Genomic DNA, 22,931 nt, shown 5'->3' on the forward strand with positions numbered 1-22,931 from the left:
TAAAAAAAAAAAAAAAAAAAAGTTCTTTTTCCCAAGGCCAAGTACAAAGGAAAGGGAGGAGGTTTGCCCTGTCACTGCCCGAGCATTATCTGTTGTGCTTATATCTCAGTCTCCCAAGTTTCACATCTGGCTCCATTGACCAGCTTTGTATTTGCATTAAGGGCCAGCATGGCTCATTGAATGAGAGATGATGTTCTCTCTACCTATGACTATGGCTGAAAAATGTGTGGAGTTTTTAATCGCTGTTTAGCTTTCAGAAACAAACACCTACAGCAGAAAATCATGGGGCCAGCTCTCTGGGTGGAAAGAGGATGGAGAATTTCCATCTGGGGCTAGTATTTGAGAGGTTTCACTGAAAATAGACAGGAAATTACCCTCCCCCTCCCGGCGCCGCAAAAAATAGGCAAGCAATGGGATCAAGCAGAGGTGGGCTCTGACATTTGAATATTTCCCTCCTTAATACATACTGTTTTTCTTCTAGGCCCCTCAAAATGTGAGGTTGAACGGTATGCAGCTATTCGTTACCAGCATGCCTACATGCCATCATGTGATACTGATGGAGACTACACACCAGTGCAGTGTCAGCGGGGAGGACAGTGCTGGTGTGTGGACTCCAAGGGGCAAGAGATCCAGGGCACAAAGAGACAAGGACAGCCCCTAGTCTGTGGTATGTATTAGGTTTGGAAAAGGAAATATTGTGAGGACACCTCTGATGTTATTGGCTTGCTCCAGTCTATGTGTGCATTCATTTTTTTTCTTGGAAAAATTAGAGTTGAGGACAATAACTTGATAGTAGTTGTCCAAGTGTGGTGCAACTACCAGCTGTTGTCCCTCAGTTCCTTCTCCCAGCTGGTATCTGCAAGAGGCCTACCTTGCAGCCCATGGAAGATGTCGGAAGAGAAAAGGAGATAGCAAACGCCATTGCCGTTCACATTAACTTTTAGTTCAAGCTGGGCCTGTGAGGGGCCTTCCATCTCCCCAAACTTCGTCTGCTGTAGGAACTTTCTCTTTAGAAAAAACACAAAGAACCAGTTCTCTTCTCAGTTTTCATAAATTCTGGTGTTGAAAAATTGGGATCCAAAATTTGTGCTGGGATTCAGAATCATGGTGTCAGAATAAATTATTAAATATCATGTTACTTTTATTTTTCTTTCTGACCTTTCTTTAACCTTTTAATTTTCCACACATTCAGGTTTTCCTTTGCAGCCATGGAATCTGTGGCTTGTTTACAACCTCTTGACTCCAGCAGCTGGGGGGGTTAAGGCACAACGGCGTCTATGGCAATATAAGGAAACTGATGATGGCATTTGTGACTATCCCCTTTCTTTGGTGCAATGCTATTGACCTTCTAGATTCTCTCTCTCATTTGGAGCAATTTTTTCCTATCTCTCTGAGTGCGTATTTGGCCATGAAAGTTGTCAAATCCAGTAAAAAACAATTTGGAAAAGGCATATGAGTTTGCACTTTGAGAGAGATTTCATTAAGAATACACCATCAAATCAGTGCCCCAAATGGAAAATGACAGTGGAAATGTCAAAGGGCCAGAGGGGAAGAGGGAGAGTAGTTCAGAAACCTTTGCTCTGAAGAGGAATACCTAAATATTCAGGATTGTGCTGGAGGGGTGGGGCACAAGGTCTTAACATAGGCAGCCTTCAGGGAAGTTAATTGCTCTGTCTACTAGACATGGTCTTATGATTTAGATAAAGAAAGAAGGAATCAGTTCTGGGTGTCACGATTCCAAGTAGCTCAAAGTGCTGTAGGCACAGACAGGCTTACTGCAAAGTGAAAATTTTAGCATGCCTCTGAGGCTGATCACCAAGGATATTGCAAGGAAACCTCTGAGAGGCCTTGCCATATGTCAGGGCTTGTTGTTTTCTCTTTGAATATGCTTTGCTGACCCCTCCTGATGATTTTTTTTTTGAGGCATGGCTTGAGGCTGCTTGCAGCTTTTATTGGCAGACTCAGGAAATTTAAACAGGGAAAACTCCTATAGAGGTTTTGCGGACTAACTCCTGAGAAGGTATTTCATGAGGATATAGCTGGAGTCTGTGTTGCTGTGTGTGTCCCTTCTGTTCTGCTCTGTTTTGTTTCTTTTTGAATACCTTCTGTTCTCTAACACTCAGCAGTATGAGCTCTGTATGAGGCAGAGAGGTCGTTGCAGGGAGGGTGTCAGGTACTCGTATGACCTGGAGCACCAGACAGGCTTGATAGGGCGATGCTCCTTTGCAGGCCTATAGTAAATTCACTCCAGCAGTGCTTTGCTGTTTATTCCTTCTCACTCTGCTTTGATTTTGTTCAACAGTGGGTAAGAAGGGAGGGCATTTAAAAACTGTGATCTTGTATTTGCTTTGTATTAGCATTTTCTAGGATTGTGTAAGGTTTACACTAACTCACTGGTCCCTAAGGGAATATTCTTCATCCCTATTACCAAGAACTGATGCTGAAAACAGAAGGGGCACATCCCGTAGAAAACGGCTTTACAAAGGAACCACTGTGAGGAACACGTGAGTCCATGCCAGAAACTGGAGTGCAGGACAAGGGTGCTAAAGGAGAGTGAGAAGATGATGATCACAAAGACTCAAATTACCTGCTGACCTGTTTGAGTAGCTCTTAAGATTTCCAACCTTTATGGCTTATGCTCTAAAAGGGAACTAAAAAGGGAAAATGAGATCTAAGAGGCTAGATGAGACAGCAATGGCCTGTCAGAGCCCAGAAAGCCTGTTTGCTTTTGTGTGTACTGGCTTATCAGATTATCTAGCTATTGGACTGGCATAATTAGCATCCAACTCTGCTTAACATGGACTCTTCAGCCAAAGTTATTGGGTAGGCCGTAGTAGGTTTTGGCACAAGCTTTGAGAGAGTAAAATCATGCCTTTGGAGTTGTTAACAGGGTTCCCTGACTGTTTTATTATGTTGCCTGAATGTAGAATAAATGGGGATGGGGGAAGCCCCCAGGGAGCCATGCTGGAGCAGACTGAAGCTGCTCATCTGGCATCCTGTCTGACAGGGATGGCAGTGGCGTTTGGGGAGAAAGTATGAGAAACAGGGCAAATGCAGAATGACTCTTACATGTATCTTCCCTGTTGCCTGCAGGCTAGGGAGTTCCCATACTGGAGGTTGAATTCAGACCATTGTGTTTATGGAGTCATCTCCCAGGGATTTGCCTAGTCTCTCTTTAACCTTTTATCCTTCACAGCATCCTCTGCAAAGAGTTCCACAGTCGTAGTTATGGGTTCTGCTTTTTGGTTGTTTCATATTTTCCATCTGGGCCCTCATAATTTTTGCTCTCTGAGAAATACTGAATAATAATTGTCCATTACGAATGATGTGAAGAATCCAGATTTAAAAAATCTTTATCATATTTTTTTCTAAACTAAATAGTTTTCCTCCTGCAGAAACTATTCTGTCCTCAAATTATTTTTGTCTCCCTTCTCTATAATTTTGTTGATCTTGTCTCAAGAAAAGGTAACCACATGGCGCACACTTTAAGCTGATGCATGCAGTCCAGAGATTGTCAGTGGCATAATGATACTGTCTGTCTTGTTCTCAATGTCTGTCTTTTATATCTACGAAGTCTCTCCTTTTCTGATCTCTAGCCTTAAGTTAACGTGTTCAGAGATCCATCTTCAGTGATGATTTGTACCCTAATGTGGAGGCATTGCTATGTGTGAATGTACGTAAATATATCCATGTGTGTGTATACGTAGGATTGTTTTTCCTATGTGTGTAACTATTCTCTGACATTGAATTTTCTTTGCTGTTGTAATGCCTAATTGCTTTCCATTACGTGTCTTTGCCATCATCTGTAATCTTGACATTTTTTCGGTATTATTAGCAAATTTGTTCAGTTCATTACTCATCAGTTACAAATGTGGATCCCTTCACAGACCTTGATGGAAATGCATAGGTGTCCACCTCTGTGTGAAACTGGTACTTGTCTTTACTCTTTGTTTCGCTGTTTAACCCATGATGGAGGTGTCATCGTCTCCATCTGTCTTGTTGAAGGACTTTGCAGAAAAGTCTTTGTTAATCCCAGTATCCTGAACTGATCACGCTTTACTCGCCCAGTCCTTCAGAGAACTGTGATAAGTTTATAAGATGCAACTTCTCTCTACAGAACCTTTACTGGCACCTCCTCAGTACATTATACTTATTCATTTCTGTTCTATTCTCTTTCTTACTATTTCTACAAGTTTGTCTGAACCAGAAATCAGACTTTTTGCTGGGTTCCTTCAACAAGCTCTGTGGTTTTTTTAAGTTATCATGTTTGCCACTGTTTGTCCTCTGAAGATGTAACAAACTGAGTAATGTGTTTCATACCACAGTTAACATGTCAGGGAGCAGTGAGGGCCAACTGCCCTCTCCCTGAGGGACAAGAGATGACGGTGACCCCAGCACAAGCCATGCCCCTACTGACATGGTGCAGTCCTGCCGGGTCTGGACATGGCAGGCAGAGACGGGTGGTAACAGGCCCAGACGCCGTAAGTAAAGTACCAGGTCCAGGATCCATCCAGAGAGCCCAGTCAGGAGCAGGAGGAGACAAGGCCAGAAACAAGACTGGAGATGAGGCTATAACGTGGGTCCGGAGTCCATCCAGGAGTTGGGGCTAGAGGCAGGGCTGGAGACTGGTACTCCTACAGCGTACCTTGGCCAGAGACTGAAAGGCCCAGGGCTGAGCTGAAGTGAGGTTCCTGGTCCTTGGTATTTTATTACTGTTAACTTCATTTGAAACTTCTATATGAAACTTCTTTTCAAACATCTTCTAATAGATGCTTCAGTGTAAAACTGAAGATCTAGGTAGGAACCCTCCATACATTTCTCAGTAGTGAACACTGGTTAAAATAATTATTCTTGTTTGTCTGCAATGTACTTCTCTCTCTTAAGTTCACATATTGCACTGGAATTATCTATGGTTTCTATTAGAAGCAGGCATGCTAACAGAGAGCTGATGTATTTTTAAAAAGACTTTGTGCATACTTTCAGCAGTAGGAACAAGAACGAGGATTTACACTTGAAAACAATAGAACCAGAAAAAGACCACAGAGCAGAAAATTCAAACATGGTGAAGAAATGTTTGCTTTCAATTTTTCAATTTATCTTGACTGCAAGCTTACTTATAGAGAGCACTCAGCAGCAATCCAAACTTCTTTATCAACGTGCCTGGCATTTAGTTGAGGAACTAGAGATAGGTTAAACTACACTTTTTATGTGGCTTCTGCTGAGGCTGCTGTGAAAGGTGTTCTCATAGTAGCAGGTTTTGGGGGTTTAAAACTTGCTTCTTTTTTTTTTTTTTTTTTTTTTTTTTGCCCACTTTGTTTAGGTGAAGAACAAGTGTGCATCTTTGAGAGACGACAGGCCTTGTCCAGGATCTTCTATGGCCCTGCTGGATATTTCAGTCAGCACAGTTTATTTTCCACACCAGATGTGCAGTCAGAGAAAACAGCTGGCTTCTCAAGACCCTGCCCTCCTTCCTTCAGGGAGCTGTTTCTGGACTCTGGGTTGTCATCCCCGATCACACAAAGTAGGTATGCCAGCCAGATTCTCCAGCTAGAATCTACCCTCAGTGAAGCTGTTGCAGGAATGTTTCCATCAAGGGAACTGGCTGAAATGGCGCTGCAATTTACTGCTAATCCAAAGCGTTTCCAAGAAAACCTCTTTGGAGGAAAGTTCTTGAAGAATTTGATCCAGTTTAACTTCACTGGGGCACTTGGCACTAGTGGGAAATACAGCATTGGCCAGTTTTTCCTACAGAAAGGTGTGACAGAGAGGGATAATGGACAGGGTCTTCTGGAATCAGCTGAGGCACTTCCACTGGAAGTATCAAACAGCTCCATTTTGAGTCAACCTCTTATGAGCAGCTTTGGTCGTACGATAACTCTACAGGACAATCAGAACAGGATGAAATTCCTTGCCTCTGTCCTGGAACTACCAGAGTTCTTTACCTTTCTTCAACAAGTGATTTCTGTCCCCAAAAGCGTTGCTGAAGATTTAGGTGAAGTGGTGAAATTAGCATTGGGATCTAAAGACTGTGGCGAGGATCCAAGGGATGTGTTTGTTCCAACATGCACCAAAGAAGGGAGGTATGAGGAAATTCAATGCTATGCAGGAGAGTGCTGGTGTTTGGATGCTCAAGATAAGGAAGTTCCAGGCTCAAGAGTTCAAGGAAAACATCCAAGGTGTCCCACTGATTGTGAAAAGCAAAGAAGCAGCCTGGAAAACTTGAAACAAAGCCAGCCTGCAGGATCAGATCTCTTTATTCCCTCTTGTACCAAGGATGGAGATTTTCTGCCAATCCAGTGTTATGGAACAAATTGTTTTTGTGTTGATTTGAAAGGCAAGACTATTCCAAAAATAAAAGGAGAAGCTGGAGAGCCAATGCAATGTAAGTCCTGAGGACTAGGAATTTAGAGATGTATAGTTTTGCATAATTTAATTTTGTTGGTTTTGCATAATTTATTTCTTCATATCTGATTATATTTGGAAATGCATGGTTAATGTATACAAGCAGTATTGTCTCCTGCCAGCAAAGGATATCAACTGTGCTCTAGGGAACTCTATAGTTAGAGGGGAATAGTAGGAAATAGAGTGTATGTAAACTTTGATATTGCAAATGTTAAAGACAGTTCCCTTTTCTTTTGGTACGTAGGGCAGGCATGCTCAAAAGAGAGAAGCCTGAATTCATCACCTTAATGGGCATTGAGTTCTGCCTCCACTGAAGTGTGTGGCTAATGTGTGTAACAACTCTGATATCCATGAGACCTGGAGCATCTGTGTAAATGAATGCACTCCTTTGACCTGCCCTTGCTATGTGAAAAAGCTCTTTTGCTTCCAAGACCAAATAACCTGGGCACAGTCACTGGCTTATGTTTGTGTTGAAAGCTGAGGAACTTCAGTGCCTTATTCATGAACCTCTTGTAATCTTTTATCAGAAATGTATCTTCAACTTGATACGACTTTGTAGAAGTCTGAACATAGGAGAGGGATTCAAAGGCTTAATAAGTTTCTCATAAGTATCATGCAGTCGAGCTAGAGAAGTGAGTCACAAACAAAATAATTACTTGTCAGCCTAATTTAGCATTGCATTTTGCTTGCAAACTACCAACTGGCTCTTCTGCTCTGCTATTAATATAATGCAGTGCAGAAAGAGGCACACAGACTGTGAGGGTATTTCTTTAATGGTTTTCTGAACTTCAGTGAACTACAAATGACCCATCAACGTGGGGGACAGACCAAGAGCCAAGCCTGCTCCTCACTTTGGAAGCAATAGCAGAGTATCCAGTAGATGATGATAGTGAAGTCACTCTTTTCAATAGCAGTTTTCAGAAGTAGTGGGGAATTTATTGCAGTGCTCTGAACTGGTAGGAGATTTATTCATAGCAGCCCATCTGGAGTGCAGTCAAAAATAAACAGGTTCATAATGGTCTGGTGTGCTAAAGGAGATGAGTACCTACATCTTGCTATGTTTGCAGAGCTGCTTGGTGGCAAAATGAGATTTGGTTCTGGAACTGGCAGTCAAGGTTTCCAAGAGAAACAAATTCACTCATGCATTTTGGAAGACAGTATTTCTATAAGCAGCTGCATATTTGAAAGAGAACAGGCAGTGAGGACAATAGTAGTTGAAAATTCTTGTTAAGTCCAACGGAAAACAAAATCTGCATTATCCTTTATTTGGGTAGTTCTAATGATGCCAGAAGGTTTTAATCCTTGCTCTGGCAAGGACTGGCTAAATAAGGATTAGCTGTCAGATTTTCAAGTGTATGTGAAAATACCTAGCTGGTATGAACAGATTCAGGAAGGTGTTTAGTGGAATTGAGTTCCTATCCCCCCACTAAGAGCAATGGGCACCTAATGTGCTCAGATGTTTTTAAAAATCATGTTGGTATGCATCTTTCAGTGCTCACATGCCTTTGGAAATCTCATTCTGGTTCAACATAGCAGAATTACGTCCTCTTAATAATGGGCCAAAAATGTTGTTAGTATTAGGACAAATGATCAACTATTGGTAACGGTGGAAAGCAAGGATGTTCACGTCAGGGGTATACCTTTGGTGTATTGATAAGCTGTACTGTGCATGTTTCTTTTCCCCAGGCCCAAGCGCTTGCCAAGTAACAGCTGGTCAGGAGTTCCTAAATGCTGTGAAACTCCTGTTGTCAGACCCAAGTGCTCTGTCTCAGCTCTCCAGCATTTACATCCCCCAGTGTGATGCTGATGGTGCCTGGAGGCAGGTACAGTGCAGTGGCCCTCCTGAGCAAGCCTTTGAGTGGTACCAAAGGTGGATAGAGGAGAATAATGAAGGCGAAACTCAGCCTGTTGCCGATCTATTGAATGTGATAATTGGATATAAAGAGGCCTCTTCTAAAGGATTTTCAGCTTTTATTAAAGCTTTGTATGAGGCTAGGCACCAGAATATCTTCCCAGCATTCACCAAGTATTCATCCTTCATTGATCTGCCACCTGAAGTGCTGGAAGGCAATGTGACAGATGCATCTGAAAACATTTTACTGGATCCATATATATTCTGGCAGCTTCTGAATGGGCAGTTGACCTATTACCCAGGAGCTTACACTGATTTCAGTGCTCCATTAAGCCACTTTGAACTTCGTGATTGTTGGTGTGTTGATAGCAAAGGAGAAGAACTGCAAGGAACAAAAGCAAAAGTGAACCAGGTCCCAGCATGTAAGTAACAATATCTGCATGTAAGTAAGTGTTTCTCATCTTTGTTTTTATACCACAAAAAAAGGAGTCTTTTCAAGTACTGCAAAGTGGGAGAGAATGACTCGAGGAAAGATCATTGATATGGCCATTGTTGCTAGCCAGCAGAGGAGGGGTAACTCATTTCTGGAAAAGAAGTGGTCACTCAGCTTTGGCAAGCTTCCAGAGTTCGATATCAAGTTTGTGTAGATTTTGTAATTTGGAACATGAATGTAATACATTTGCAGAAGGTCTGCTGGCCAGGCAACAAGGGACGCTTTAAAGTCGACAGCATATATATGAAGACTTTTATGGAAAATTTGCTATTAGGCTAATCATAAAGTAAACAGTTTTCGAGAGTGCTTTAAAATGAGGCGATAGGAATTTTCTTTACTGTTTGCTATTATTTGGTCAAAAGAGTAACCGATATATCCTAGAAGTCACTTGAAGAGTGAGACCAGCACTGAAGTTTGGTAAGCCCTTTGTCTAGACCATTTTCCTCACAGCTGTTGGACCCTCTTTGGAGTTACTTCAGCAGATGAATTATGTTAGAAATGTAGTCAGTAAAATGATTCTTGTCACATAGTAATTTTTCAGCCAGGAGGAAGAGACAGGACAATGAATGGTAAACTTTCAAATGCAAAAAGAACGCAGGAGAAGTCAGTTCTGTAGACAAATGAGGAATAAAGGGCACAAAGAAGATTAGCATGGAGTGGTTTTAGCAGAGAAGCTTTAAGTGAGCTGTTTCAGTTTGGGACTTGCCATATTTGAGTCAAAGGGCAGAAGTATGGAAAGGGCGGGCAAAGAGTTGGCTGCCACTCTGGACCCAAGGGATAGAATTTTGTTTCCTTTCTCAGTCTTTCCTGTTTATCCACTGTTCATGGCAGAGACTGAGAGGCAGATCTATACCGATATATTAACTCTGTGTGTAACCTATGAGAAGAAGATATCTTAATACCATTGTGGCTTTGGCAATTACGTCTGGGGACTTGGGAAGTGTTAAGGTGTCTTTTGGTGCTTTTTGACTTTTGTTGTCATATAGCTAAGCAATGACGAATCTCATTGATTGCAGGATGACAAGGTTTCATGAGTGCAGGAAGAAACAGAGGGTGCTAACTGAAAGACCATCTAGTTTGCATGCACAAGTCTTTATCGAATTTAGATGAAGGGCACTAAAATACCCTTTGCCTTCCACAGGCCCTGGTATATGTGAAAGTGTTAAGCAGGAAGCCATGAAATTTGTGGAGGAGACAGAGCAACTCATCCTAGCATCCAATAGTTCCCACTTCCCTTTTGGGGAGAGCTTCTTAATGGCAAAGGGAATACAACTCTCAAACAATGACCTCTTACGTTCTGCTTGGTCCTATGAGTCAGAGATCCTGGTCTCCGAAAAGCTGTTATTGGGCAGTGACTACGCTTTCCAACTGGCTGCAGAATCGGGTAGGTGAAAGGGAAATAAAAGCTTTTAATTAAAAGGGTTAAGGCCCATGATATATACAAAGCACTCCACATCAAATTCAGCTTTGTTGAAAACAGGTGAAACTCAGCACTTGAGTTGGTGCAATTAACCTGCCTACTCACAAGCTGATTTTGGTCATATATGTATGACACTACACACACATAAGATCTGGACATTTGTCATCCTTCATGTACCTGCAGTGTTTGTTATTTTTCCCTCTAAAGTACAGGAAACAATCAGGTGTTTGCAAATGTGCTTTTTAAAAATATCTCCTTTTGTGTTTGAATACTAATATCTTTCTCTTACTTACCTTTTCTAGTCTTGCATTTCTATTGGCGGAATCACTTTACTTTAAAAGGTTCTGCTGGGGAAGCAACACAGCTGGGATTTCATCCTTACATCCCACAGTGTGATGGCCTGGGGAACTGGGAGCCAACTCAGTGCTATGAGAGCACAGGTGAGTAATCATTAGCAAAATGCTCTGAACTGTCTGAGCAAAGAAAAGCTAAGTAGAATTCTAATAAAGAAGTGGAAAATCTGTATTTTTGTAGCCAAACCGGAGACAGGTGGATTGGATAGGTGGAATACAAGGTGGGTGGAAAATTGACTGGAGGGAAGAGCTCAAAGGGCAGCTCACAGGGACTCAAATATCAGTGATTCAAAGTACAATTGCTCTCAGGTAGTAATGTTCTTCAGGGATAAGTTCAGGGGCTCGTATTGTTCATTGTCTTCCTTGATGACCTGGACAATTAGATGCGGTGCGCTCTCAACAAGTTTGTGGATGATACCAAATTGCTGGGAGCAGATGATATGCTGGAGGGTGATAGGGCTTCTATGTTCCCATTTCCATCACTGCTTTCAAGCATAGTCCAGTTATCTCTGAATAGCAGAGCTATGACTTAAATTTACTGCTGCTTTCTGTAGTGCTGCTAAACGTCAAAGTCCTCACAAAACCTGACAAAATGAACAAGGAATACTGCAATAGAACATTTTAAAATAAGGCTGCTTTTCTTCTCTGGCCAGGTCATTGCTGGTGTGTGGATGAAAGAGGACGTTATGTCACGGATTCCTTGATCTCACGCTCAGCAGAACTCCCCAAGTGTAAGCTGTTTTTATTCCCTAAATGTCTGTCCTTACTTGTTCTTAGATTTTAGTCTTTACTGAAAATACTAGTATCATGTGGTGTGGTGCAAGGCTTGTTTTTAACCTTAGTAAGAAAAGAGAAAGTTGTTTTATTCTTATGTTCATTTTGCCTCAAATTTGTTTCATTTCTGCTTTTGGCTTAAATCATGTGGGAATGGACCCTTTACTGCAATTATCAAACACTGATCAGGTGTTTCCTGCCTGACTCTGTAGCACTGTCTAATGGAGATGTGTGAAGGAGTTAGGGGTGCACCTCTTCTCTCCAGGTTAGGTTTGAGGACTTGGTTATGTTTTAGCACACCTGTATGTTTTTCCTCTTACAGGCCAGACATCATGTCAGCGATCTCGAGCCAATGCCTTTATTTCCAGCTGGAGACAGAGCGGTTCAAAGCTCAGCGCTACTGCAGCGGATCTGTTTGTCCCCTACTGCCTTGAGGTGATTTAACATGATTGAGGGAAGAAGAAACAGAGCTTCCTTCATTTTGCTTATGCCATGCCAAAGGCCCGTACTGTTCCAGTCTGTGTTCCTTAAGGATCCCTGTGCATTCATATTAACCTGAAACAAAAGGGTGCGACAAAACAAAAAGCACGTGTTGCCCTCTGTAAAGCAGAATTTAAGTAGCTCTGAGGCAAAGACCAGGACCAGAAGCTTAGTCTTGGCACACACTTCCCTCATACAGGGTGGCTCTGCTTATTTCTTACACAGGGCTATGATTAAAAGGCACAACTTCTTTGACTGCCTTTTGAGGGGAAACCTTTTCTTCTTGTGCTATCAGAAAATATTCAGATGGGAGGGAGTTAGATACAGACTTCCCAGAATAGTGTCTATGATGCTCCCAACAGGCATGGCAGTGAGGGGGATGGAGCTTTGAGACTGGCAAGGAACAGAATGCCATTTCAAACCATTTTGGATATGATTATACCAGAAGTTCATCTCAATGTACTGTTTCTTTCTGTGTATTAAATTAGGCATTTGTCCAGTCAACGTGTTGTATTAGTCCACAAATGTAAATATAATCCAAAGTATATACTTTAACCAAGTTTTTGGGATGTTGACTCCAGTATGCTTGTACACAAAAGACATTGCTCTGCAATGACGTGTCATTGATTCATCTTAGACAGGAGAATATGCTGTGCTACAGAGATCGTATGCAGATGTTTGGTGTGTAGATCCTGTGTCAGGAGAAGTATTTCAGCGTGGCAGCAAGGATTCAGACAGCAGCCCTGAGTGTAAGTAATGCTCTACCCACAGCCTGTGACACCAATGATAATGTCTCATGCCTTGCATCACATTTACTTTTCTTTTCAGAATGCTGCCTGTGAAAATGCTAGGGGCTTACAGTTTAATTCCTTAGCGATATGATGTATACGAGAATGTTACCTTTGAAAGGATAGCTAGAAACGGTTACCTTTTACTTAACTCAAGAAATAAACTGATCTAGACAAATTGAGCAGGCTTCTTGTGTATTTCTTTACATTGAGTTTCTTACCACCACAGAAAATTCTTTGGGCTCACTGACTAATTTTCTAGGGTAGTGGATCCTGAGTGGTGGGAAGTGAGCCATGTGCACTCAGTGAGTCCATTTTACATGGTCCAGACCTGCTCTGTGGAATGAAATTAAAGCTATATTACCTTTCTGTGTCTTCAGAGACATATGGTGCAAGAAGTATTGGGGCCTCACAGACAGGGTTGATTCAAAATGCTTATGAATCCCTGCTGTGAAGAACTGGGGGTGACCTATTCTTGTCTCTGAGCGTGTTTGAACGGCAGTGTCAGCTCTTCTTTGTTTCAAGTCGGTGTGCTTCCTTTCACCTTGATTGAGCTGCAATTAAACAGTTATCCCTGCTGAGAAATCAGGCCTGCTCTCCTATGGTTCTCTGAGCGATCAGGGCCATGTCTCTACTGACTCATTGTATCCGTTTTTCACCTCAAATTAACTGATGTGGCACAGCTTACACCCAAATGGTTAGGCTGTCTTATTCAAACAAATAAGCAGTCCCATACTTGTTGGGAACGTTCTTTGGCCCATTTTATCTGCCACTTTCTGCAAGACGGCCAAAAGACCAAGACCACCAGGGCTTGCTTTTTTTTGTTGTTGTTGTTGGGGTTTTTTTTTGTTTTTGTTTTTTGTTTGTTTTGTTTAAGTAGTATGGATAGGACAATGTGTAAGCCCATTACCTGGCTCTGTTCTGTTGAGCAGTACAGACAGCCCAAAAGTCTGCAGCTTTACTGGTTTGTTTCTTTAGTTCTTAAGCTAGTGATTTTCTGCTTTACATCTCTCACAGAAAATCTGGGAGAATAACCTCCTGGCTTCAGTCTGCCAGGACATCTACAGCAGAGTAGATGAAAGTTTGCTCCAAGCTAGGATTGGACTCATTGGATCTACTTGTGTGTGGATGGTTCTTCAAGCACATTACCCTTTGTTTTGAAGGTGTTAAACTGGGACATTTTGACTATTTCTAAATGCAAACAATAATATTATTAAAACCCAATGGCCTTGCTCAGAAATTTTTACTAAAAAGATGGATTTGATTTTTAATTTAAAATATCAGCGTCTAACCTATACATGGTCAAATTTATGGCAAGAAAGGATCCAGTTAATGCAAAATGAATATCAGTATCATATTTTGTATGTCTTTCCTACTTGTTCAAATTCATTTAACCTGCACTTTAATATGTTAGAAGAATTTGTATATTTTCTAGTGGAAGTAAAATTCCTCACATTCTACAGTGATTCAAACTTAATTATGGTTTCATGACTGCTCAACTATCTTCCTTATACAGAGGCAGCCTGCAAGTAGTATTGTTGAAGTGTTTTAAAGAATTCTGCGCATTATTGTAGTTCATTTTTTGCAGATGATCCGTTTGTTGTCTTCTGTTCTGAGTCTTACAATCAGTTTCTCTCTTTAAGGTCCTAGTTTCTGTAACATGCTGAAGTCCAAAACTAGTTTACGAGAAACTGGCAAAGGCTACATCCCACAATGTGAAGGAGATGGTGGGATCTTCTCGCCCACACAGTGCAGTCAAGATCAAGAGAGCTGCTGGTGTGTCTTTGACAATGGAGAGGAGGTGCCAGGGACACGAGTTAGTGGAGGAAGACCTGCATGTGAAAGTGAGTTGTTATTTGAGGCAACTTGATTGGAAGCAATTTGCCTCTGGAACTGGATCCAGGTCATAACTTTGTCTAGTGTTTGGCCATATTAGGACTTAACGGTCTGAACAAAGAAACTTATAGAGATTTTTGCTTGAGTTGTATGTTTATCTTTGTGTTACAACAGTATTTCTGAGATTTCAAACCCACCTGGGCATGATATCCAGTTTTCTTCAGGGTTCAAGTGCTGTGTCAGGCAGAAGGGAGAAGGGAAATGGATCTTTGATTTAGTAACATATTTTATGAGTAAGGAAAAGTTGAAACAGTTGAGCTATTAAACTTAGCTAAAAAGTCGATGTGTACACTTTGCCACAGACTTGAACGTGGTCCAGTGTGAGCTGGCTGTGGGATTAAAAGCCATTCAAGTGACTAAAATAAAATTTAAAAAATGTGTGTTTCTGCCATTCCTATTCTTGGCTTGTGACCAGAATTATGAAAGGGTTGTGCCAAAACACTATATATCCACAGAGTATTTTCTGCATGACCAGAGCTGTGAAGAACAGGAATTCAGTCATGGTTTCCAGCGTGATATCCAAATGGGAGAGATCTGGATAAATTTATTTTCCAATGGTCTTTATAGATTTCCCCCCCCCCCCCCACCCCCACCCCAATCGCTGAAGTGAAGCAGAACAAATTAAACTTTCTTCAGGCTATGCTCCAAAGTTCAATGATTAATAGAAACTGGAGGTGTGAAAAACCTTCAGCACCAGAGTTAGTGCCCCATCACTGTGTGCATAATTCTGTTATTTTTTAAATGAGGGCTATCAGTAGATTTGAGAAAACTAGACCACATGGCAAAACGTTGCACAAGCTTCCCTTTGCGCTGCTTGCGGAGCGACATGTGCTCACCAACCAGATACCTGACTGTGTTAGCCCAACTAGCTGTAATGCATTTTAATCAAATAGGTAACTCCTCAATCCTCTTGGAAACCAACCTGTAACACTGTTTTCCTTGAACTTTCTTGTACCCATAGGGAGTTATACAGATGGGATTTTGTGGGAAGCCTCAAGGAGATCACACGGTCATATCTGCACCTTGCAGTGTAGTGTTGTATGGAGATACCCAACCGCGCTCTGAACGAATTAGCTCCAGAGCTATAGCAGTGTAGCCGTGTGAGCCTAGCAGTTCAGTGGAGCTATCTAGCTCTTCAGAGAAGCAGAGCTAATTAGTCTGACAAGTACTGTGCTGCTGCCATCCTGCTTTCAGGTTGTGACCTGGTCTCTCTGTGGGACGCTGGACTCTGTAATTTATATTTACGGTTTTGTTTGTACCAGCTGGAGAAACTCAACATGGCACGCTGCACTCACTTTCTGACTTTCTGACAGACTCTGGAGGTGAATAAAGAAAAGTGGAAGAGCTTCTAGTATGCCAGGAATAAGTCAGAACTAGTCATAAATGCTAAATTCTTGTTTTGTTCTTATTTCTATGAAAGCTCATTTCTGGATTTCACCCTAAACTCCAAGCAAATTTTATGGAGTATGGTCTAGGACAGGGTCTAGGTATACCCTGAGATAAACTCCAGGATGATTTACGTTTTACTTGCATGTCTGATATTTCTTGGGATCCTGTAATGTTGTCTTTTCCTAGTAATAGTGACTGAATGACTAATGACCTTTTATTTTTAAAAGTCTCAGAGAGAAGTTAACTGATTCAAAAATATGGTAGAAACAGAGCTTTACTGAGAGATATATGCTATTTTCTGCATGGTGAGGCTTAAGAAATATACCATAGAAGATTTTTTTTTTTCCTGGATTTTGGAAAGGCAGTAAAACTTTCTTGTACTAAACAACTTGGTTACAGAGTAAGGGTAAAGAGGCAAAAGTTATTTTTTCCCTCAGTCTAACCAGCTTATATCTGTAGTCCTGGATACTACTAAGTGTTCTGGAAAAAAGGAAGGGGAGAAACTGTTTCACTATCTAGGGCATGTTACCTTCAGAGAAAGAAGCTGTTGTGGTGGGAAAATACAGTAAATTTCTCCTCCAATTTCAGGACAGCTGTAAACAGCAAGTAATAACTTTAGAGTGCCCAGTGCATGCAATGAGGTTTTCATTAGATTAATCATTTCCATTGGAGATAGGATCCAACTTTTCCCCTTGGCATGCATCAGAGAGCCGATGCCAAGTATCCTAGTAGTCCCCACAGGCGCCTTCTTCCTCATGCCCATTTTCCGCAACTCTGACAGAGATAGGGGAGAGGCCTTTCCAAAGAAGTTCCTGGAGGCAGTGATTTCTTAACGGAAAGTTTAGAAACACTTGTGAAAGAAGTGTCAGTATTCAGTACAATTCTGGTTCAGTCCAGCAGGACCAAGAAAATGGGGGAAGAAACATAACAAAATGGTGCAGCTTGATAACAGTAGAAAAGGAGGTGGTGTCTGTAGAGGGGATTAAATGAGCAAATTACTGGCTGAGTTGGCTGGCTGATGATGGACTTGAACTGAAACCTATGAACCATAGCAGGAAACCATCCATCACTTTTGTTTTTTTGGCTGATTATTGCTCTAGTTCATACCACCAACTCTTTGGAACAGACAGTACCAGACTGTAGCAGCAAATGGCTGAGAGCAGGTTTGACCTTCCAGACATGGGTATTGGAGCAATAAAGGTGAACGTAGACTGACTTTTATATACTTCTTATATAAAGAAATATTAATAGGAATTGAACTTGATGTAATTTACATTGGTGAGAATAAGTATTACTATCTCTTTTATAGTAATATCTTTTAATACACCTCCTGAGGTTTTGGATGAAAAGTTTGTTAAGCAAGTATGCCACATTTCCATCTTAAATAAAGAGACTGGATCCAGAGTCGCTGAGTGAACAGAGGAGGAATGCAACGCCCCATTTACAAAGTTATTACAGAACACGTTTTATAAAGGACACTTGTAAAATAGCATATGCTTGGTAAATCAAAGAGATTATTTAAAAGTCTTTTAATTAGACATAGTAATGTCTAGGGTTGGCAAGCAAAGATGTGCTGTAGCTCAATGGATCCCAGGTTTATCCTACCACATTTTAAGCTTTAACTGAAGTGGCAGTTCAAGTAGTTAATCTCCACAAGCTCCATTAGAAGGGAAGAGAGAGACTGGTCAGATCTGAACCATCAGCAGTGTCTGTCTTTCTCCAGTGACTAAGGAGGTTGGGTCTGATTTGGGTATTGGCACTTGGAAGATGATCTATATGTAGCAAGCAAAGGAATTTTAGGATATGAAAACAGTTTTTTAATATTTGTTTTTGAGGCAATTGTTTTTTCTTTCTTTATGCTGTGTAACTCGAGAACTCAGAAGTGTTTATCTATTACAAGATTTATTCACTAATGAGGTTGGGAGTTGGCTAATGCTGAGTAAAGTGGTGGTTTTGTACTGATCAGTAGAAATTAAATGTTGCAGTTAGCCTGCAAACTGTCTTTTATAGTACACTAGTGGGCTGACGAGTGTATTGATGCAGAGCGAGTCTGGATGCAGACTTTACACTCCAAAGCTATATATTACAGTTAGGAGACCTGCTGGGTTACCAGAAATGTACTGATGTTCCTGGAGCCACCACAGTCATGAGTTCTTGGTCTTAAACATTTCAAGGTCCACTCCAAAAAGAATTGACTTTTAGGCCCTGACTATTCCCAGTGGATATCTTTTGTAAAGGTTCACTCTGCTGATGCTTAGAAACCTTCTTCTCATTTCCTGCTTAAATATATTTCTGACTGCTTTATACTTATCCGTTCTTATAAACGATGCACGTAGCTTTCTGGACCCAATGCATTACCCATCAAAGCCAGTATGAGCCTCTTCATCAGCTTTAGTAAGCTGAATCATGCTGACATCAAACAGGATCCAAGCTGATATCAGTGGGGAACGCATAGGGCACTGCCTCGTTTTTTGCTGTTGATGGCGGAGGTTACGAGGACGTTTTACTATGAATGCTTCATATACTGATACTAATGTATCCCCTTTTTCATATTCCTGAAGGTCCCCAGTGCGCTTTGCCATTCGGTGCCTCATCTATTCTCAATGGAGCTGTGTTTTGTGAAAACGTTTCCGGGCAAACTTCAAGCGTTCAGCAGTGCCGGCTGGTGTGTCGCCAAGGCTTCCGCAGCGCCCATTCGAGCACGTCGTTTCAGTGTGACGTACGGCAGCGGCAGTGGGTCTTGGCTGCCCCGCTCCCTCAGGCCTGCCAGAGTATGTGGAAACCGCCGTGGGTTGGGAACAGCACAAAGCAAATACGTATCCTAAAAACTACTTTCATCATGAAGCTGCCATGTGAATTACAATGATAGGACACAGCAATTACATTAGAGTTTCTAAATTAAGTCCTAGTAGATTAGTCCTGTTTTCTGCCATTATCATCATCATCTGTCTTTTACCTGGCTCCTATGCCAGAAAGTCCCACTTTTCTGTAATAACATAGTTATAAATAGACATTCAGTGTATATGCAGATTTTTTTCTGCAAGTTAAAAGATGCTGGCATCATGAAATGGTTCTGATGGAACCACTTAGTCGTGGAAGAACAGATGAGCGCCAGATGTTTGAATTTGGCAGAACTTGACTGTTTACTCGCATAATCAAGTCACTGTTACTTCTGCTTCCTTCTGCAGCAATCTGTTCTTTAGGATTGTTGCAGTCTTCATTGGCTGCTCTGTGGTATTTTTCAAACCATTTTTCTTTTAAGAATAAAAAGCCCTTCAAATGTTCGAAGAATCAGCTGTCTATTCAGAGCTCATGAAATCAGGTATTAATGTTGGCCTTTTCAATTATTTTGAATAGAGATAAGTTCTGATCAAAACAGCAGTTCTTAGCACTGTTGGACTCTGAGAAATACAGATCTTGATACCAAATTTGCAGCTACTCCTCATCTCCCTTTTTGAAATTCCCTGTATTCAAGCATTTCTAATGTATTCACAGTCCTCTATTACAAATGTAGACAATTTTGAACTTCAGATTTCAGTCTGAGACTTTTTTCTGCCCTTTAATCATGTTTGCTACATTTCTGTACCTTGTTCTGAAGTAACTTTAATGTTTGCCTGATGGCAGTTGAGTAACTATTTATACGGGTAGAGGGGAGCACATGGCAGTCTAACAGAAGCTTCTGTTTAATGCAAGCTGAGGGACTTCCCTCAGTAATTTGTCTGAAATAGAGCATGACCTTAAGGACAGAGGGAATTTAAAAACAAAACAAAACAAAAAAACCGCAATTGATGGTGATTGAATAAACTTCACAGTAATGGAGATTTTGCCACAACACTTGTCGATTTGTTCTAATGGATAATTACCCACACTCTTAAAAATCTTATTTCCTGTTCCTTATGTGTGCACTTGCAGACTGTTGTCAGGTCAGCTCTGATAAACTAAACAGATAGAGGTCTGTGTGCCTTTTGGCAAGAAGCAGGCTGTCCAGTCCTTTGGTCGTTCCCACCACTCTTCTTGGAATGCCCTGGGCTTCCCCCGCGGGTGTTTTGGGGGCTGTGGCCTGGACGTCGTATTCCAGCAGTGGCAATTATACGCAGTGCAGCGCGTGTCCATGGGAGAGGGGGGTGAGAGCGAGCTCTGCCAGTTCCCCAGGCTAGTGGTGAAAGAGCCAGCTGGAGCCGTCTAGAGGCTGTGTGACAGCTTTAGTGTGGTGCCGAATCTGAGATAACAAACGGCCCAAGAAGCCTGGGATCAGCATAATTCCTGTGGAGTCTGGAAATTTATACTTTTCCTCTGGCTAAGTAATTCTCTGTTTCTCTGTTGTCCATAGAGATGCCTTGACATCTCATGTTCATTTGATTGTCTGCTAGAACATCACATCTTTCTTTTATTCCCCACAAGCTTTTTCAGAGTTACTGTTTTCAGGGCAGCCTTCATCCTTTAACAATGAGTTAGGTTTTTTGTGTCCTTTTTTTCTTCCCTAAATGTATGGATGCCTGTTGTTTATCTCTGGTATGCTAAACAGTTCATACTGCTCTGTGTCAGTGATACAGTCTTGTCGTTTTTTACAGCATCCACAAGGTTGGTGTCATCTGCAGAGTCTGCCATTGTGTTTTCTTTTGTTGAATCACTGGAAGAAAAGTTAGCAAATATGGTGCTCAGAAGTGACTCTTTCTGACTTCACAAGAGAGAGAGCTGCTCAGTTATGACCCTGCTTAGGCTGTCATTTTGAGACTTGTTAGCTTACAGGTTCCTTATTTATCTGTGTGCCATGCTGATTGCATTACTCTGGTTGTCCATCAGAAATCACAGGGTGCTTGTCGATGTCCATGCCAACAGCAGTATTATTCTGCCAAACTTATCTCCCAAAGCTAGATCCCAAATACATCTGAGAAGCTATGTTTTTGAAACTCCATGCTGAATTAGTATTAATTACTCTAACCACATTTAATTCCTTTACTAATGAGGTCCTTTATCAGCTCTTTCATTATTTTGCCTGAGAGAAGTAAAGGTTGACAGGTCAACAAATCCTGTCTTCCTATTTCTTTTATAAGTATTGGCATAACTTCAGCTTTCATCTAGTTCTCTGGAAATTCCCATCTGCCAAGAGTTATTAAAAATAATCATTAATGATCCAGATTGTTCCTTATCCTTCTGAAAGTTAGTGCTCCAGTGTAAAATACCTTTTTATTATTATGTAACTACATCATCTACCTTTTTCCCTAATGCAAAACATAAATATTTATCAAGCACTTCTGTTGCTGCTTATTATTTGTTACTGACGGCTCTACTGCTCCCATCTAGTAACAGGAAATACTATTAATGCAAGATCAAAATTCAGATCAATGTCATCTTTTCCCCAAAGCAACTTTGAATTTTAGTTTCTATATTAAATAGGCTAATAATTGCACTTTCCACTTGTTTTTTTAGAGCTCCAGTTATTTCAGACAGTCCAAGCTCAAACACACTTTCAACTACTACTACCTCCTCAGAAGACTTGTACTTCTGACTACTCAGGATTACTCCAGGCCTTCCAGATTTTTATTTTAGATGAGATGAAGGCTCGTGGTTTCTGTGACCTCCAGGTAATTTCACTTCCTTATTTTCTGTTAATTAAAAGCGGGGGGGGAGGGGGGGGGAGGAGGAGGAAGAGTGTTTAACTTTGCATCTACAAAAGAAAGGGAAGACAAGAAGACACTATAAAATCTGTCAGAATTGGCAGCACTCCGATATGGATGGTTGGGAAAACAGGATGCTGGGACTCGCTGTCTTCACATCAGCAGATAAGTTTAGTTGTAGCCATAGAAGCCATACCACATCAGTCCAATATTTATGAAAAATATGTTTTGATGAAAATGAATGATTGAATTTGACTCAAACCAATGAATGTTTTCATTATTCTTGCAGTAAGTAAATGACCTGCTGAAAATACATTTTCCTAGCTCTACTTCTGTTTTTCTGGGCCCTTCTGAAAACACTGCTTCTTACTAGGTGTATGCCTTGAGCAGAGCAGTGCAAATAAACAGGGAAAGGCAGCAACAAGAAGGTTCTAGGTTCACTAACCTTACTTTCACTTAACTTTGAATTCAAGGTAAATGCATTTGGAAACACCAGGTCGGTTTCTGTGTGCGACGACTCCACGGTGTACGTGGAATGTCTGAGCACGGACCGCCTGGGGGTGAATGTCACCTGGAGGACTCAGCTGGGAAACATCCCTGCCACTTCGCTCCCTGACTTGCATGATATTGGTAGGTTTCTCCTCTGATGCTTCTGTGAATGAAGCTTGGTTTGCTTTTAGTTATTTTTCTTCCCTCTATCTGCTCTTAGGAGATGCTGACAAGGTAGCATAGGTGCTCACTGAAAGACACTTTTCTTGCAATGCTGGAGTTGTGCTTTAGAGCTTTCAGCATTGCTATATTTCTATGTATATTTGCTATATTTTCAGGCTGTAACTACACAGTGGAAAGGAGGTGTTGCTTTCAGACAGGACTCGCTCTCCCAACTTCCCTAACTGACATTGAAATTATTTTATTGGGCATGAGCAGGACTGTCCCAGATGTTAGTTTCCATTGGGCAGGTCCCCAGTAGGAAAAAAGATTGCGTTAATTATTGGGTTGGACTTGGGAAAACCAGAATTCACACTTACTGCCAAAAATGTAACTAATTTCTTCTACGCTTTTTTTATTTTTTCTTGTTCTATTTATTATGCTGCCTTCAACACTAAAGTGACCCTGTATCTCAGAAGTCCTAGAACAAGTACACAGAATCCATTGACTGATAGATCTTCACCACACCTTCTAAGCAAGTTAGAGATAGTGTAACAAACTTCTTCCAAAGCAGTCCGTGTTTCCTGTTAAAAAACTAGAAGAACTGCAAGATATATTTCAAGTTCAAATGCCCTCTGTGCCAGCATTTCTCTAGTTCTATGGCTTTGTAATGATGTTCCCAGCACTAAATATAAATAACTCTGCCTGCACATGTTCCTCCCTTTAATTTTGGGATGTGGAAACATGCGCTCTACAGCAGTTTTTGCCCGGTCGGAATGGAGTTCAAAAGTCTTCAGAACTCGGACATTGGGTCTAGT

At 41.3% G+C, this 22,931-nt stretch overlaps 1 protein-coding gene across 1 annotated transcript in view; it reads left to right on the forward strand.

Moving 5' to 3' along the window:
* The window catches only part of TG (thyroglobulin), a 162,912-nt gene that overhangs the window by 11,519 nt on the left and 128,462 nt on the right, over positions 1-22,931 (forward strand). The window contains exons 8-19 of the mRNA XM_064507891.1: positions 482-667; positions 5,321-6,382; positions 8,089-8,676; positions 9,889-10,131; positions 10,470-10,607; positions 11,174-11,251; positions 11,617-11,729; positions 12,412-12,523; positions 14,206-14,406; positions 18,409-18,618; positions 21,278-21,432; positions 21,939-22,095. Of these exons, the coding sequence (XP_064363961.1) occupies positions 482-667; positions 5,321-6,382; positions 8,089-8,676; positions 9,889-10,131; positions 10,470-10,607; positions 11,174-11,251; positions 11,617-11,729; positions 12,412-12,523; positions 14,206-14,406; positions 18,409-18,618; positions 21,278-21,432; positions 21,939-22,095 (3,243 nt within the window). The remainder of the gene's footprint in view (positions 1-481; positions 668-5,320; positions 6,383-8,088; positions 8,677-9,888; positions 10,132-10,469; positions 10,608-11,173; positions 11,252-11,616; positions 11,730-12,411; positions 12,524-14,205; positions 14,407-18,408; positions 18,619-21,277; positions 21,433-21,938; positions 22,096-22,931) is intronic.

The sequence above is a fragment of the Dromaius novaehollandiae genome, chromosome 2 (assembly GCF_036370855.1).
Source record: "Dromaius novaehollandiae isolate bDroNov1 chromosome 2, bDroNov1.hap1, whole genome shotgun sequence".
NCBI classification, from domain to species: domain Eukaryota; kingdom Metazoa; phylum Chordata; class Aves; order Casuariiformes; family Dromaiidae; genus Dromaius; species Dromaius novaehollandiae.